Source organism: Vipera berus, assembly GCF_964194415.1.
Source record: "Vipera berus genome assembly, chromosome: Z".
Taxonomy (NCBI): domain Eukaryota; kingdom Metazoa; phylum Chordata; class Lepidosauria; order Squamata; family Viperidae; genus Vipera; species Vipera berus.
Genome location: NC_138205.1, coordinates 128,221,072 through 128,234,858, shown reverse-complemented (window position 1 = coordinate 128,234,858; position 13,787 = coordinate 128,221,072). Strand labels below are relative to the sequence as shown.

Genomic DNA, 13,787 nt, shown 5'->3' with positions numbered 1-13,787 from the left:
ATGAAAACTCATCAAGGAGAGAAGCAACCTGGAACTAAGGAGAAACTTCCTGCCAGCTAGAACAATTAACCAGCGGAACAACCTGCCTCCAGAAGTGGTGAATGCTCCAACACTGGAAGTTTTAAAGAAGAGACTGGACAGCCATTTGTCCGAAATGGTATAGGGTTTCCTGCCTGAGTAGGGGTCTGGACTAGATGACCTCCAAGATCCCTTCCAACTTTTATTATTACTATTATTATTATTATTATTGATCATCGCACAGTCAGCCAGATGTTCAGACTGGATTTGGCATTTTTGTCTACCTATCGAGTCCTTACCAAGGACCTGGGATGTTTGGCAGATGTGGATGTTTGATGGTATTACAGATATCATCACAGGATGGAAGCAGTTCCTAGTTGTTGTTGTTGTTGTTATTCTGGTTTTTCTTGACCTGGAAGGTGGGGCTTTCATTGACATTCAGCAGAACCGTTCTAACATAACTCACTGCACGTTCACAACATTATAGTTAGCCCTCAACGTATAAGCATTCATTTAGTGGCCATTTGAAGTTACCACTGCACTACAATAAGTGAATTGTGCTGAGTTTTCACATTTACAACCCTTGGTCATATGATCAAAATTTGGATGCTTGGCAACTGGCATGTATTTATGACAGTTGCAGCGTCCCGGGGTCATGTGATCAATTTTTGTGACCTTCCCAGCTGGCTTCCAACAAGCAAAGACAGTGGGGGAAATCAAATTCACTTAACAACAATATGATTCAGTTAACAACTGCACTAATCTGCTTAACAACCACAACAACTGATTTGCTTTTAAAAAGGTCATAAATTAGGGAATGACTCACTTAGTAATTGTCCTGCTTAGCAACAGAAATTTTGCTTTTGAGGACCAGCTATAATAAGCCTCAGTCACAGAGATTTTATTTGCCTCTGTGTATAAGAGCCTGTTGTTGCAAAAAGTACACAGGAAGTCCTCCATATATGACCACAATTGGTCCCACAACTTTTCTTGCTGTGTGAGACACGTGTTAAGAGAGTCTTGCCCCATTTTACAACTTTTCTTGTTACTTTTAAGTGAATCACTCCAGTTGTTAAGTTAAGCATATGGCTGCTAAGTGAATCTGGCTTCTCCAGTGACTCTGCTTGTCACAAAAGGAGGTCACATGAATCTGGGACACTGCAACCATCATAAGCAGGAGTCAGCTGCCAGGCATCTGGATTTTAATCACATGACCCTGGGGATGCTGCAACAGTTGTGTGAAAAACAGTCACAAGTCACTTTTAATGACCTTTGTAACTTCAAACGGTCACTAAACAAACTGTTGTAAGTCGAGGACTATCTGCACAATATTGGTAGGATGATGTTAATTGTTTTCACAAATGCATCCTTCTGCAGGATTATCCAGTTCCAGAGGCCGGTTAAGTTCAAAGATGTTTTGCAGAAAGTCATGGATGCTTTTGGGCAGTTGATGGATTTGCATTATGCTGACAATGAGGTACCTTATATGTTGCTTCTTTTTCTGTCTCGCCCATTCTCTTGCTCTTCATGGTAAATGTGACAGCAATAAGATGGGACAATATTTTTTTCGGTCATTCTTTCTTCAGATTCCCCGCTCACCTCACAAACTCCAAGACAAATATATTTTAAGAGCCATTCCACGCTCACCTCACAAACTCCAAGACAAATATATTTTAAAAGCCATTGGAAAAAGTACTTCCAAAATTTAGAGAGATGTCATGTCTCCTGCCTCTAGCCAGGGCTATCTAACATTGAAATTTTGAGATTTGTGGACAACTCCCAGAATCCCTCAGCTGGCATGCTTCAAGATAGGTGGACTTCAACTCCTAGAATTCCGCAGCCAGCAGTCTTTTAAGATGGATGGATTTTAACTCCCAGAATCCCCAGCCGGTATGCTTTAAGATGGGTGGACTTCGACTCCCAGAATTCTTCAGCCAGCACGCTTTTAAGATGGGGGGATTTCAACTCCCAGAATTCCTCAGCCAGCAGGCTTTAAGATGGGTGGATTTCAACTCCTAGAATTCCTCAGCCAGCAGGCTTTAAGATGGGTGGACTTCAACTCCCAGAATTCCTCAGCCAGCACGCTTTTAAGATGGGGGGATTTCAACTCCCAGAATTCCTCAGCCAGCACGCTTTTAAGATGGGGGGATTTCAACTCCTAGAATTCCTCAGCCAGCAGGCTTTAAGATGGGTGGACTTCAACTCCCAGAATCCCACAGCCAGCAGGCTTCAAAATGGGTGGACTTGAACTCCTAGAATTCCACAGCCAGCAGTCTTTTAAGATGGGTGGATTTTAACTCCCAGAATCCCCGGCCGGTATGCTTTAAGATGGGTGGACTTCGACTCCCAGAATTCCTCAGCCAGCACGCTTTTAAGATGGGGGGAATTTCAACTCCCAGAATTCCTCAGCCAGCAGGCTTTAAGATGGGTGGATTTTAACTCCCAGAATTCCTCAGCCAGCAGGCTTTAAGATGGATGGATTTTAACTCCCAGAATCCCCGGCCGGTATGCTTTAAGATGGGTGGACTTTGACTCCCAGAATTCCTCAGCCAGCATGCTTTTAAGATGGGTGGATTTCAACTCTCAGAATCCCCCAGCCAGCAGGCTTTAAGATGGGTGGACTTCAACTCCCAGAATTCCCCAGCCAGCAGGCTTCAAAATGGGTGGACTTCAAGTCCCAGAATTCCCCAACCAGCAGGCTTTTAAGATGGATGGACTTCAAGTCCCAGAATTCCCCAGACAGCCATGCTGGCTGAGGAATTCTGGGAGTTGAAGTCCACAGGTCTGAAAGTTGCCCTGGTTGGACACACCTGCTTTATCCAATCAATGTTCTGACCAGTTGGAAGTTCTGAATGATCCATGAAAAATAAGTAAGGAAATAAACCTGAGAAACACTTTTAGTTTTGAAATTCCTTTTGTTCTGGGTTGGTACTTTCCAGAGAGTAAACTTGTTCTGGAGTTCGTTTGGGAGCTGCATTGATATCTCAGTCTCTGCCCCTTCTTTAGCTCCGTGGACTTGAGTCCTGTTTTAAACATGGAGAGAAGCAAAGCCTGAGTCAGCATTTGGCAGTTTTTTGATGCCTTCCTGCCTTATATTAATGTACTTATTCGGTGTCCTAGATTCAGGAAAGCTGTGCTTGTTTCCTGAATTTGCAGCGTGCCAACTTACACTCCGGTTTGCATGCGTCTAAATTTAGGTCGGTATCTGGTGGAGACTGTCCGTGCACAGGACAGTTTTGCTAGCGTGAGGAATCCAATTTTTCTCAGCTTTTGTCAACGGGCAGAAGGCAAGAGCAAGGGTGCACCGAGCATACTTTTCAGTGTGGGGTCTTTTGAGGCTGGCTGTGCGGGTCTGTGGGGAAAAAGGAGGAAGGCTGTAGGATATTTTATTTCCAGATTTTGGAAGATTAATAGACATTCCAAGGAGAGAGAGGCAGCCATGGAAGTCATTTGCAGCCGATTGCCAGAGAAAAATGGTTAAACAAATTCCAAGTAGGGAACGCGTATCAGGAGAGATAAATTGCAGAGCAGTCTTAAGAATGTAAATTTAATTCTTGATTCCTATTGCTGGAAAATGGAGGAAGCCTTCTTTGGAATACGCCTCCCCCTACCAGGTTAAGCTGAACTTTGCCATTGATTCTGGTCTGGCCAGGAATGGACAGCTGATACTAATCTCACTTTAATTTCTATTTCCTATAGGAATCTTCAACCAGACCTTTGCTGAGGAGAATGGCTGATGCTCTACAGCAGGGGTCTTCAAACTTGGCCCTTTTATGACTTGTGGACTTCAACTCCCAGAATTCCTCAGCCAGCCTGCCTGGCTGAGGAATTCTGGGAGTTGAAGTCCACAAGCAGGGGTCTTCAAACTTGGCCCTTTTATGACTTGTGGACTTCAACTCCCAGAATTCCTCAGCCAGCCTGCCTGGCTGAGGAATTCTGGGAGTTGAAGCCCACAAGCAGGGGTCTTCAAACTTGGCCCTTTTATGACTTGTGGACTTCAACTCCCAGAATTCCTCAGCCAGCCTGCCTGGCTGAGGAATTCTGGGAGTTGAAGCCCACAAGCAGGGGTCTTCAAACTTGGCCCTTTTATGACTTGTGGACTTCAACTCCCAGAATTCCTCAGCCAGCCTGCCTGGCTGAGGAATTCTGGGAGTTGAAATCCACAAGCAGGGGTGCCTGGCTGAGGAATTCTGGGAGTTGAAGTCCACAAATCATAAAAGGGCCAAGTTTGAAGACCCCTGTTCTACAGCTTGAGAAGAAATTAAAGGATATCAAAGACAAAATGGGAGTCCCCATCTGTTGTAGCTGTGTTCCATTGTGTACCACTGAGAAGTCCCCTCACAGAGCATGCTTCAACCTTCCCAGGTCTATAAAGGTAGTCCTCGGCTTATGACCCCGACTGACCCCTGAAATTACTATTGCTAAGCAAGACCGTTGTTAAGTCAGTTTTGCCTCATTGGCTTGCCACAATTGTTATCTCTGCAGTTGTTAAATTAGTAACCCGGTTGTTAAATGAATCTGGTTTCTCCTGTTAACTTTGCTAGTCAGAAGGTCACCAGAAGTAATCACATGACCCAGGACGCTGCAGCCGTCGTAAATATGCATCCAAATTTAATCACAGGACCGCGGGGATGCTGCAATGGTCGTAAGTGTGAAAAAACGATCACAAGTCACTTTTTTCAGTGCGGTTGTAAGTTTGAACAGTCACTGAATGGTTGTAAGTCGAGGACTACCTAAACACACACATACAGGTAGTCCTCGACTTACAGTAGTTCACTTAGCGACTGTTCAAAGTTACAAGAGCACTGAAAAATGACTTACGACCATTTTTCACACTTATGACCATTGCAACATCCCTTTGATCACATGATTTAAATTCAGACGCTTGGCAATTGACTCATACTTATGATCATTGCTGGGTCATAAGTCCCAGGGTCACGTGATCCCCTTCTGACAACAAAGTCAATGGGGGAAGCCAGATTCACTTAACAAGGTAAGGTAAAGGTAAAGGTTCCCCCAACTCTCATCTCCGTTTCAAAGCCGAAGAGCCAGCGCTTGTCCGAGGACGTCTCCGTGGCCATGTGGCCGGCATGACTAGACGCCAAAGGCGCACGGAACGCAGTTACCTTCCCACTGTAGTGGTCCCTATTTTTCTACTTGCATTTTTACGTGCTTTCGAACTGCTAGGTTGGCAGAAGCTGGGACGAGTAACAGGCGCTCACTCTGCTACGCGGCACTCGGGATTCGACCCGCCAAACTGCCGACCTTCAGATCGACAGGCTCAGCGTCCTAACCCACTGAGCCACCGCGTCCCTTTCACTTAACAAACAGGCTACTAATTTAGCAACCACAGTGATTCACTTAGCAATGGTGGCAAGAAAAGTCGTAAAATGGGGCAAAACTCACTTAACAGCCGCCTCACTTAGCAACAGAAGTTTTGGGGTCATCAATGGAGGACTACCTGGATTTATTCAGCGCAGCCCAGGCCTTTTAGCAGAATGAGAGACCCTGGGTGGCAATCCTTTCCTAAGCAATTTGTTTGGATAACCTTTGTTCCGTTCTTTCTTGAGGGAATGTTATGATGGAATAAAAGGTTGCAGCCCGCCCCCCCCCCCCCCCCGATGTTTGTTTCTGTTTTCCAGTAGAAACCTCCAATGGCTTTGCACGGTCCTGTGCTCAGCGGCCCCCAAGCCCCTGCGGTTCCCAAGCTCCCCCCTCCCCTTGCAGCTCCCCCCCCCTCCCCGCCTTCAGCCACTTCCTCTCTCTTTGCTTGTTTGCAACTCAGCTGCGCTTGTCCTGTGTTTGTTCAATCTTTTTCCAGCTCCTGGTTCCCTTGAAATCACAGGAAGATTTGGATCGGGCAGTGGAACACTTGGACCTCAGCCCTTCTCTGAAAAGCTTGAGGGTGTTTGTGAAAACCCCAAAGGAAGCAAACGTTAGACCTGTTTCTTTCTTTTTTTTTCTTTTCGAATTTATTATTATTATTATTATTATTATTATTATTATTATTATTATTATTATTATTATTATTATTATTATTATTATTACCCACTTTTATTTGTGCACCGAGCGAAAAGGCCATGTGGTCGTCCGAAGGAGTGGAAAGCGCTTGACTTTTTTGATGATTGCAAAGGTTAGGAGGAAAAACCCTCTGGGACAATCGGCTTTTTTTTGGCAACCTGGCTTTTCCAAACTTTCATTTGTATGGGAAACTGTGTTTTGCCGGCAAGTCCTCCTCTTCAAAGTATTCGTTTCGTGACTATTCAAAGTTACAGCTGCACTGGAAACAGGAACCCGTGGCCATTTTTCCCATGTATGACCGTTGATTACATGACCAAAGTTTAGAGGCTGGGCAACTGACTCATATTTATGACGGTGGCAGTGTCCCAGGATCATGGGATTCCTTTTTGCGACCTTCTGACAAGCAAAGTCAGTGGGGAAGCCGACAGAATAACAAGAGTTGGAAGGGAAAAACCTCAGAGGCTTTCTAGTCCAAGCAGGAAACCCTATACTGTGGTTGTCCAATCTCTGCTTTAAGAGACATCTCCTTCCTCCCTCTTTTCTTCCTTCTTCCCTCCCTCCCTCCCCTTCCTCCTTCTCCTTCCTTCCTTCTTCCTCTCCTTCCTTCCTTTCTTTTCTTCCTTCCTTCCTTCCTCCCTCCCCTTCCTCCTTCTCCTTCCTTCCTTCTTCCCTCCCTCCTCCCTCCCTCTCCTTCCTCCCTCCCCTTCCTCCTTCCTCCCTCTCCTTCCTTTCCTCTTTTCTTCCTTCCTTCCTCCCTCCCCTTCCTCCTTCCTTCTTCCCTCCCTCCTCCCTCCCTCTCCTTCCTTCCTTCCTTCCCTTTCTCCTTCTTCCTTCCTTCTTCCCTCTCCTTCCTCCCTCTCCTTCCTTTCCTCTTTTCTTCCTTCCTTCCTTCCTCCCCTTCCTCCTTCCTTCTTCTCCTTCCTTCCTTCTTCCCTCCATCCTCCCTCCCTCTCCCCTTTCCTTCCTTCCTTCCTTCCTTCCTTCCTTCCTTCCTTCCTTCCTTCCTTCCTTCCTTCCTTCCTTCCTTTCTTCCTTCCTTCCTTCCTTCCTTCTGTCCTTCTTCCTTCCTTCTTCCCTCTCTCCTCCCTCTCCTTCTTCCCTCCCTTCTTCCCTCCCTCCTTCTCCTTCCTTCCTCCCTCTTTTCTTCCTTCCTTCCTCCCTCTCCTTCCTTTCCTCTTTTCTTCCTTCCTTCCTTCCTCCCTCCCCTTCCTCCCTCTCCTTCCTTCCTTCCTTCCTTCCTTCCTTCTTCCCTCCCTTCTTCCCTCCCTCCCTCTCCTTCCTTCCTCCCTCTTTTCTTCCTTCCTTCCTCCCTTCCTCCCCCTTTCTCCTTCTTCCTTCTTCCCTCTCTCCTCCCTCTCCTTCCTTCCTTCCTTCCTTCCTTCCTTCCTTCCTTCCTTCCTTCCTTCCTTCCTTCCTTCCTTCCTTCCTTCCTTCCTTCCTGTCCCCAGTATTCAGGCTTAGTTCCCATTGTTGGAAAGCTCAGCTATTGATCTCTGCTAGAGCTGGCATTAATTAGATTCACTTAATCAATATGTTAATGGCTGCAGTGATTAATAGCTGTGGCAAGAAAGGTCATAAAATGGGGCAAAACTCACTTAACAGTTGTCTTGCTTAAGAACAGAAACTTTGGGCTCCATCGTGGTCATAAGTCGAGGACCACCAGCATTCTTACTACAACTCTGAACTGCGATTGCCTGATGCCAGAGGCACCTGGTGAGTGCACAGGTTAGCAGCTGGCTGCCGTCCTCCACAACTGTCTTGTGAAGGAATGCATCAATTAAAACCAGAAGGCCGGAAGTGTGTGAGGGGTCATCTTCCTCCACTTACGACCAGTCATTTAGCAAAGTACCTAGTTCCAAAGTTGCACACATTCCCCGCTGACAAATGCCCTCATTTACGGTTCCATAGAGCACCCCACTACCAAGAACAACGATTTACGACTTAGGATCACAAGCCAAAAATTTCTGTTGCTAAGCAAGACATTTCGTGAGTTTTACCCCATTTTACAACCTTTCTTGCCACTGTTGTTAAGCGAATCCCTGCAGTTGTTAAGTGAGTCACACGGTTGTAATGTGAATCTGGCTTCTCCATTGACTTCACTTGTCGGAAGGTCGCAAAAGGGGATCACGTGACCCTGGGACACTGCGGCCGTCATAAATATGAGCCAGTTGCCAAGTGGCCGGATTTTAATCATGTGATCATGGGGATGCTACAACAGTTGTAACAGTGAAAAATTATCATAAGTAACATTTTTCAGGGCTGTGGAAACCTTGAACGGTCACTAAACAAACCGTTGTAAGTTGAGGACTATCTCCAAACCAGCAGTCTCTGAATGACTATGCCGAAGAAAGTAATCTTCCTGAGACATTTTTTGAAGTTCAAGGTTGCAATAATCCCCAAGCAGTTTGAGCCTAGACAGGAAACAGAGTGAGATGAAATGAGATAAAGTAAAAGGTAATTAATATTTTATGCTAATTAGCATTCCCTTATTAGCATCCCATGGATGTGTTTTTAGCATCTGGGTACCACTGTGCCTCAATCCCAGCTAGCTCTCATTATTTGACAGATTAGAATCTACCCTAACCCTTTTAATACAGGTAAGTCTTTGACTTACGACCACAGTTGGGGACCAGACATTTTAGTTGCTAAGCAAGATGGTTGTTAAGCAAGTCACACCAGATTTTATGACTCTTTGGTGAATCGCTGCAGTTGTTAAGAGACTCACACAATTGTTAAGGTAATCTATAGCTTTCCCCATTTTTTTTATAGCTTTTTTTCAGAAGGTCCCAAAAAGATGATCGTATGACTTTGGGACACTGCAACGGTCATAAATATGGACCAGTTGCCAAGCGTCAGAATTTGGATCACTTGACTGTGGGGATGCTGCAAAGGACGTAACTGAAAAACGGTCCTAAGTCCGTTTTTTCAGTGCCGTTGTAATTTTGAATGGTCACTAAATTGAATTGCTGTAAGTCGAGGGGATCTGAGGCAGGGGCTACACAGCTCTTCCCTCACTGTCAACTTAAGTAGATCACTTGTTTGATTCTTTCACTGAGTACTGGAGCCTCATGAGATTATGGTGGTACCACGAAAAAGCTGTGGTGGCGCGGTGGTTAGAATGCAGCATTGCAGGCTGACTGCCCACTAGTTCGATCCTGACCAGTTCAAAGTTGACTTAACCTTCCGTCCTTCTGAGGTCAGTAAAATGAGGACCCAGATTTTGGGGGGCGGGGGGGAGCAACAGACTGACTCTGTAAAACAGCTTAGAGAGGGCTGTAAAGCACTATAAAGCAGTATATAAGTTCTCTTCCTGGTGCTAGTGCCATTCCTTGCAACAGTCAGGACAGTTGAGTTATCGGTTGCTCAGTGGCACCCACCAACAACTTTTATTCTGTTTGTAGCTTCTGCAACCCAACAACACCAAGCAGCATGAGATGAGGATATCTAAATCAATGGGGGATATACTGGGATCTCTGTGCAAAGACAGCGAGAGGACACGGAAGCATTCAACAGGTGGGTGAGATGGAGCTGTGCGCTGTACCATCTTCTTCTGAGGAACCCCATTATTGTATCTGAATAGAGGGTGCTCTTCAGCCTAAACCAGTGGTGATGAACCTATGGCACGCATGCCAGAGGCGGCACTCAAAGCCCTCTCTGTGGGCACGTGCACCGTCGTCCCAGCCCCGTGTCCCCCCACAGCCCCACCCTCACCAGCAGCCCCCCCAGAGGAGAGTCACTCCCGGGCATGGCCCTCATGGAGCAGCGCAGCCAAGGACATGGCAGCCGGACAGCAGGGACAAGACTCCACCCCTGCGCCCCGTCACGCGCAGATGATGCTGCGGGGCGCAGGGAGAGGGCATGGCTGCCATGGCATTGCAGGGCCGCCTGGGCGATCTACTGCAGTGGGCCATGAAGGTGGTGGGTGGCCCTGTGGGCAGGCGGGGCATGGAGTGGGGTGGGCAGGGGGCCGGGGCGGTTTTTGGGCACTCGGTCTCTAAAAGGTTCGCCATCACTGGCCTAAACTTTCAGAGTGTCTCGACTTGGCAGCTTCAAGCTGAGTGGACATCAACTTCCAGAATTCCCCAACCAGCATGGAGAATTCTGGGACTTGGAGACCACTCATCTTAAAGTCTCTGAGGTTGAGAAACACTGGCCTAAAGGGCCTAAAGTGGCTAACCATAAGCTTATCCTCCAGACCAGTGGGAGAACTTTTAACCCTGGAAATACCCTATCTGTGGGGTCCTTGGTGTTCTCTCAGCTTGGTTGCTTTCCTGTAGACGTTTCATGACCCAACTAGGTAGCATCATGAGTGCTGGAGGGGAATGGGGTTTGCTGAGAAGAGGAGGAGGAGGAGGAGGAGGAGATAGTGGAGGAAGGGGAGAGACAGGAAGAGGACGAGGAGGAAGAGGACTGAGGGGGTCCTTCATGCTCTCTGAGCTTGATGGCTTTTTTTGCAGTTTCATTACTAAACCAGGTATTATCTTCCATGCTACAACCCTGAGGTACAAACATTCTCTTCTATCAGTAATATCCTGTCTAATATTTTTCGCTTCCATAAAGAATGATATAGATAACCAAGGCTGTTCCATGTCTAGGATTGTTGTCAGAAGCTTGTGGAGCAAATTTAAGTCCCTGCTATGTAGAGTTGAAACTTTGTCTAAGATAAGGCTTCCACCGATAACATCTCTCCTTCCAAGTTAATCCTTTGAACCCCTAAAGTGATTAGGGGGCTGGAGGCTAAAACATATGAAGAATGGTTACAGGAACTGGGTACGTCTAGCCTAATGAAAAGAAGGACTAGGTGTGTGACATGATAGTACTGTTCCAATATTTGAGGGGCTCCCACAAAGACAAGGGGGTCAAACTATTTCCCAAAGCATCAGAAGGTAGGACAAGAGACAATAGGTGGAAACTAACCAAGGAGAGAAGCAACCTAGAACTAAGAAATTTCCTAACAGTGAGAGTAATCAACCTGCCTCCAGAAGTTGTGGATCTCTCCATCACTGGAGGCTTTCAAAAGAGATTGGACAATCATTTGTCTGAAATGATATAGGGTCTCCTACTTGAGCAGGGGGTTGGACTAGAAGACCTCCGAGGTCCCTTCCAGCTCTTATTATTCTATGTTCTGTGTCCCAAACTATAAGACACTCGTGCCCCAAGGCAACATGGCCTCCACATGTTTTGCGACTGCAGATCTCAGCCTTCCAGGTATGGCAGGCCCAGCCGAGGATGGACAAGTGGATCCCTAGCTGATACTTGCGAATTCCACAATTCCTTGCTATGTTCTAGTGACGGTGAAAGGAGTTAAAAATCTCATCTTCTGTAGCTGTTCCCAGGTTGCAGGGAAATTTGTCTAAAACAGACATGTCAAACACAAGGCCCAGGAGCCGGATCCAGCCCGCGAAGTGGTTTCATGTGGTTTCAGACCTTTGTAATGCTTTACAACCCTCTCTAACGGGTTTACACAGTCAGCATGTTGCCCCCAACAATCTGGGTCCTCATTTAGATTCAGATAGATCAGACATGTCAAACACAAGGCCCGGGGGCCGGATGCGGCCCGCGAAGTGGTTTCATGCGGCCCGCGAAGCCATCCTGGAAACAGTGAGGGAACGGCCCCCACTGCCTTGGCCCTGGCCCAGAGACCCTCCTTCTGCCAGAGACCCTCAGATCTGTCCCACTCCTGCCCAGGCCCCCATAGGCACCCTTGATGCCAACGATGTAGAGCTGGCCACGCCCACCCAGTAGGCCATATGCACTCTAGCCACGCCCACCCAGTAGGCCATGCCCACCCTGGCCATACCCACCCGGCCCCCTGAGGGCAACCGCAATGCCGATGTGGCCCTCGATGAAATTGAGTTTGACACCCCTGGTCTAAAGCAAGGGTAGGCAATTAATTCTCCCAATTATGAGAAACTGCGACTGTTGTGGAGGCCGAACCAATAGTTCTGTTAAGATGCATAAATTGGGAGGGGGGGGGAAATAGTCATTTTGAGAGGGAAAAGAGGCACAGTAACTTAGCAGTTAAAGACACAGAGCTTCTTAGCTGGAAAACTGACAGCCCAGGTTCAAAACCTGAGAACTGCATAACAGGCTGAGCTCCCGTTATTTGCCCCTGATCCTGCCCACCTAGCAGCTCAAAAGCATGTAAGTGCGAGTAGATAAATAGGTACCACTTCATTACATCTGTGGATTGTAGCCTTGCTGGCCACAGCACCCCGGAAGGGTCTACGGACAACACTGGTTCCCCCGGCTAAGAAACAGAGGTGAGCACTGGTCACTAGAATTGGTCATGACTGACAGGAAAACCTTTACCTTACCTCTAGGGTGGCGTATGTATGGCATGGGTGCCACAGGTGGCACGCAGAGCCCTCTCTGTGGGCATGCGCGCCATCGCCCCAGTCCTAGGCCTTCAGCTGGGTTTTATAAAACCTTTTCGCTTTAGGCCTTCGCCGCCGTGTGCACACAAAAAAAAAAGTTTAATCAATCAATCAATTTCAACTTCTCTGGGGGGAAAAAAGAGATCTCGCAAAGTTGGAATTGATTGATTGAACTTTTTAATTCCCACCCAGTCTGCCGTTACCACTGCAGCCACGCCCACCCGGCACCTGACGATACATAAGTGGGTTTTGGGTTGCAGTTTGGGCACTTGGTCTCTAAAAGGTTCGCCTTACCTTCTATTAAAATAAAATCAATCCATGCAGGCTGGATAGGGACAGGCAAAGAGCCACAAAACAGCCAGGTTTGGTCTAAGAAAGAGAATTGGAATTGGAATTGGAATTGGAATTGGAATTCAGCTGGAAGGGACTTTGGAGGTCTTCTAGTCCAACCCCCTGCTCAAGCAGAAGACCTCTGTATCTTTTCAGACAAGGGACTGTCCAGCCTCTTCTTAAAAACCTCCAAAATGATGGAGTACCCACAACTTCTGTAGGCAAGTTGTTCCACTGATCAATTGTTCTCTCTGTCAGGAAATTCTCTTTAGTTCCAGGTTGCTTCTCTGCGTGATTAGTTTCCATCCGTTGTTTCTTGCCTTGCCTTCAGGTGCTTTGGAAATTAAGTTGACTCCCCCTCTTCTTTGTGGCAGCCCCTCAAATACTGGAATACTGCTATCATGTCACCCCTAGTCCTTTTTTTCTCTAGACTAGACTAGCCAAATGAATGTTAAACAAATATTTAAATGAACACACAAACTCACATTATGTCTATATCTGTATATTATTATTATTGTTATTATTATTATTATTATTGTTGTTGTTGTTATTATTATTATTATTTAGATTTATATACTGCCCTTTCCCGCCCTGTATATGTATATGTATATATCTCTATCTATACATCTACATATCTATATATATCTATCAGTCTGTCCGTCTGTATCTATCTATCTATCTATCTATCTATCTATCTATCTATCTATCTATCTATCTATCTATCTATCTACATATCTGTATGTAATCTATACATCTACATATCTATACTTATATATCTATGTGTATCTATCTATCTATACATCTACATATCTATATCACTGTCTATCTCTATCTATCATCTATCTATCTATCTATCTATCTATCTATCTATCATCTATCTATCTATCTATCTATCTAAAGTTACATTAATTTTAAAATATAGTTAAATGAATATTTCTTGTCCTTGTTACTACGGCAGCCTTAGTCCTTTTGCTGTGAGATTCCTTGAAGGCCGAAGCATGGATTTTTTAAAAGAAATTTTTTTAAAAATTACATTTTCCC

At 46.1% G+C, this 13,787-nt stretch overlaps 1 protein-coding gene across 1 annotated transcript in view; it reads left to right on the top strand.

Moving 5' to 3' along the window:
* The window catches only part of LOC308678424 (mitogen-activated protein kinase kinase kinase 3-like), a 123,436-nt gene that overhangs the window by 78,143 nt on the left and 31,506 nt on the right, over positions 1-13,787 (top strand). Inside the window, exons 5-7 of the mRNA XM_081345614.1 lie at positions 1,396-1,495; positions 5,840-5,953; positions 9,441-9,552. Of these exons, the coding sequence (XP_081201740.1) occupies positions 1,396-1,495; positions 5,840-5,953; positions 9,441-9,552 (326 nt within the window). The remainder of the gene's footprint in view (positions 1-1,395; positions 1,496-5,839; positions 5,954-9,440; positions 9,553-13,787) is intronic.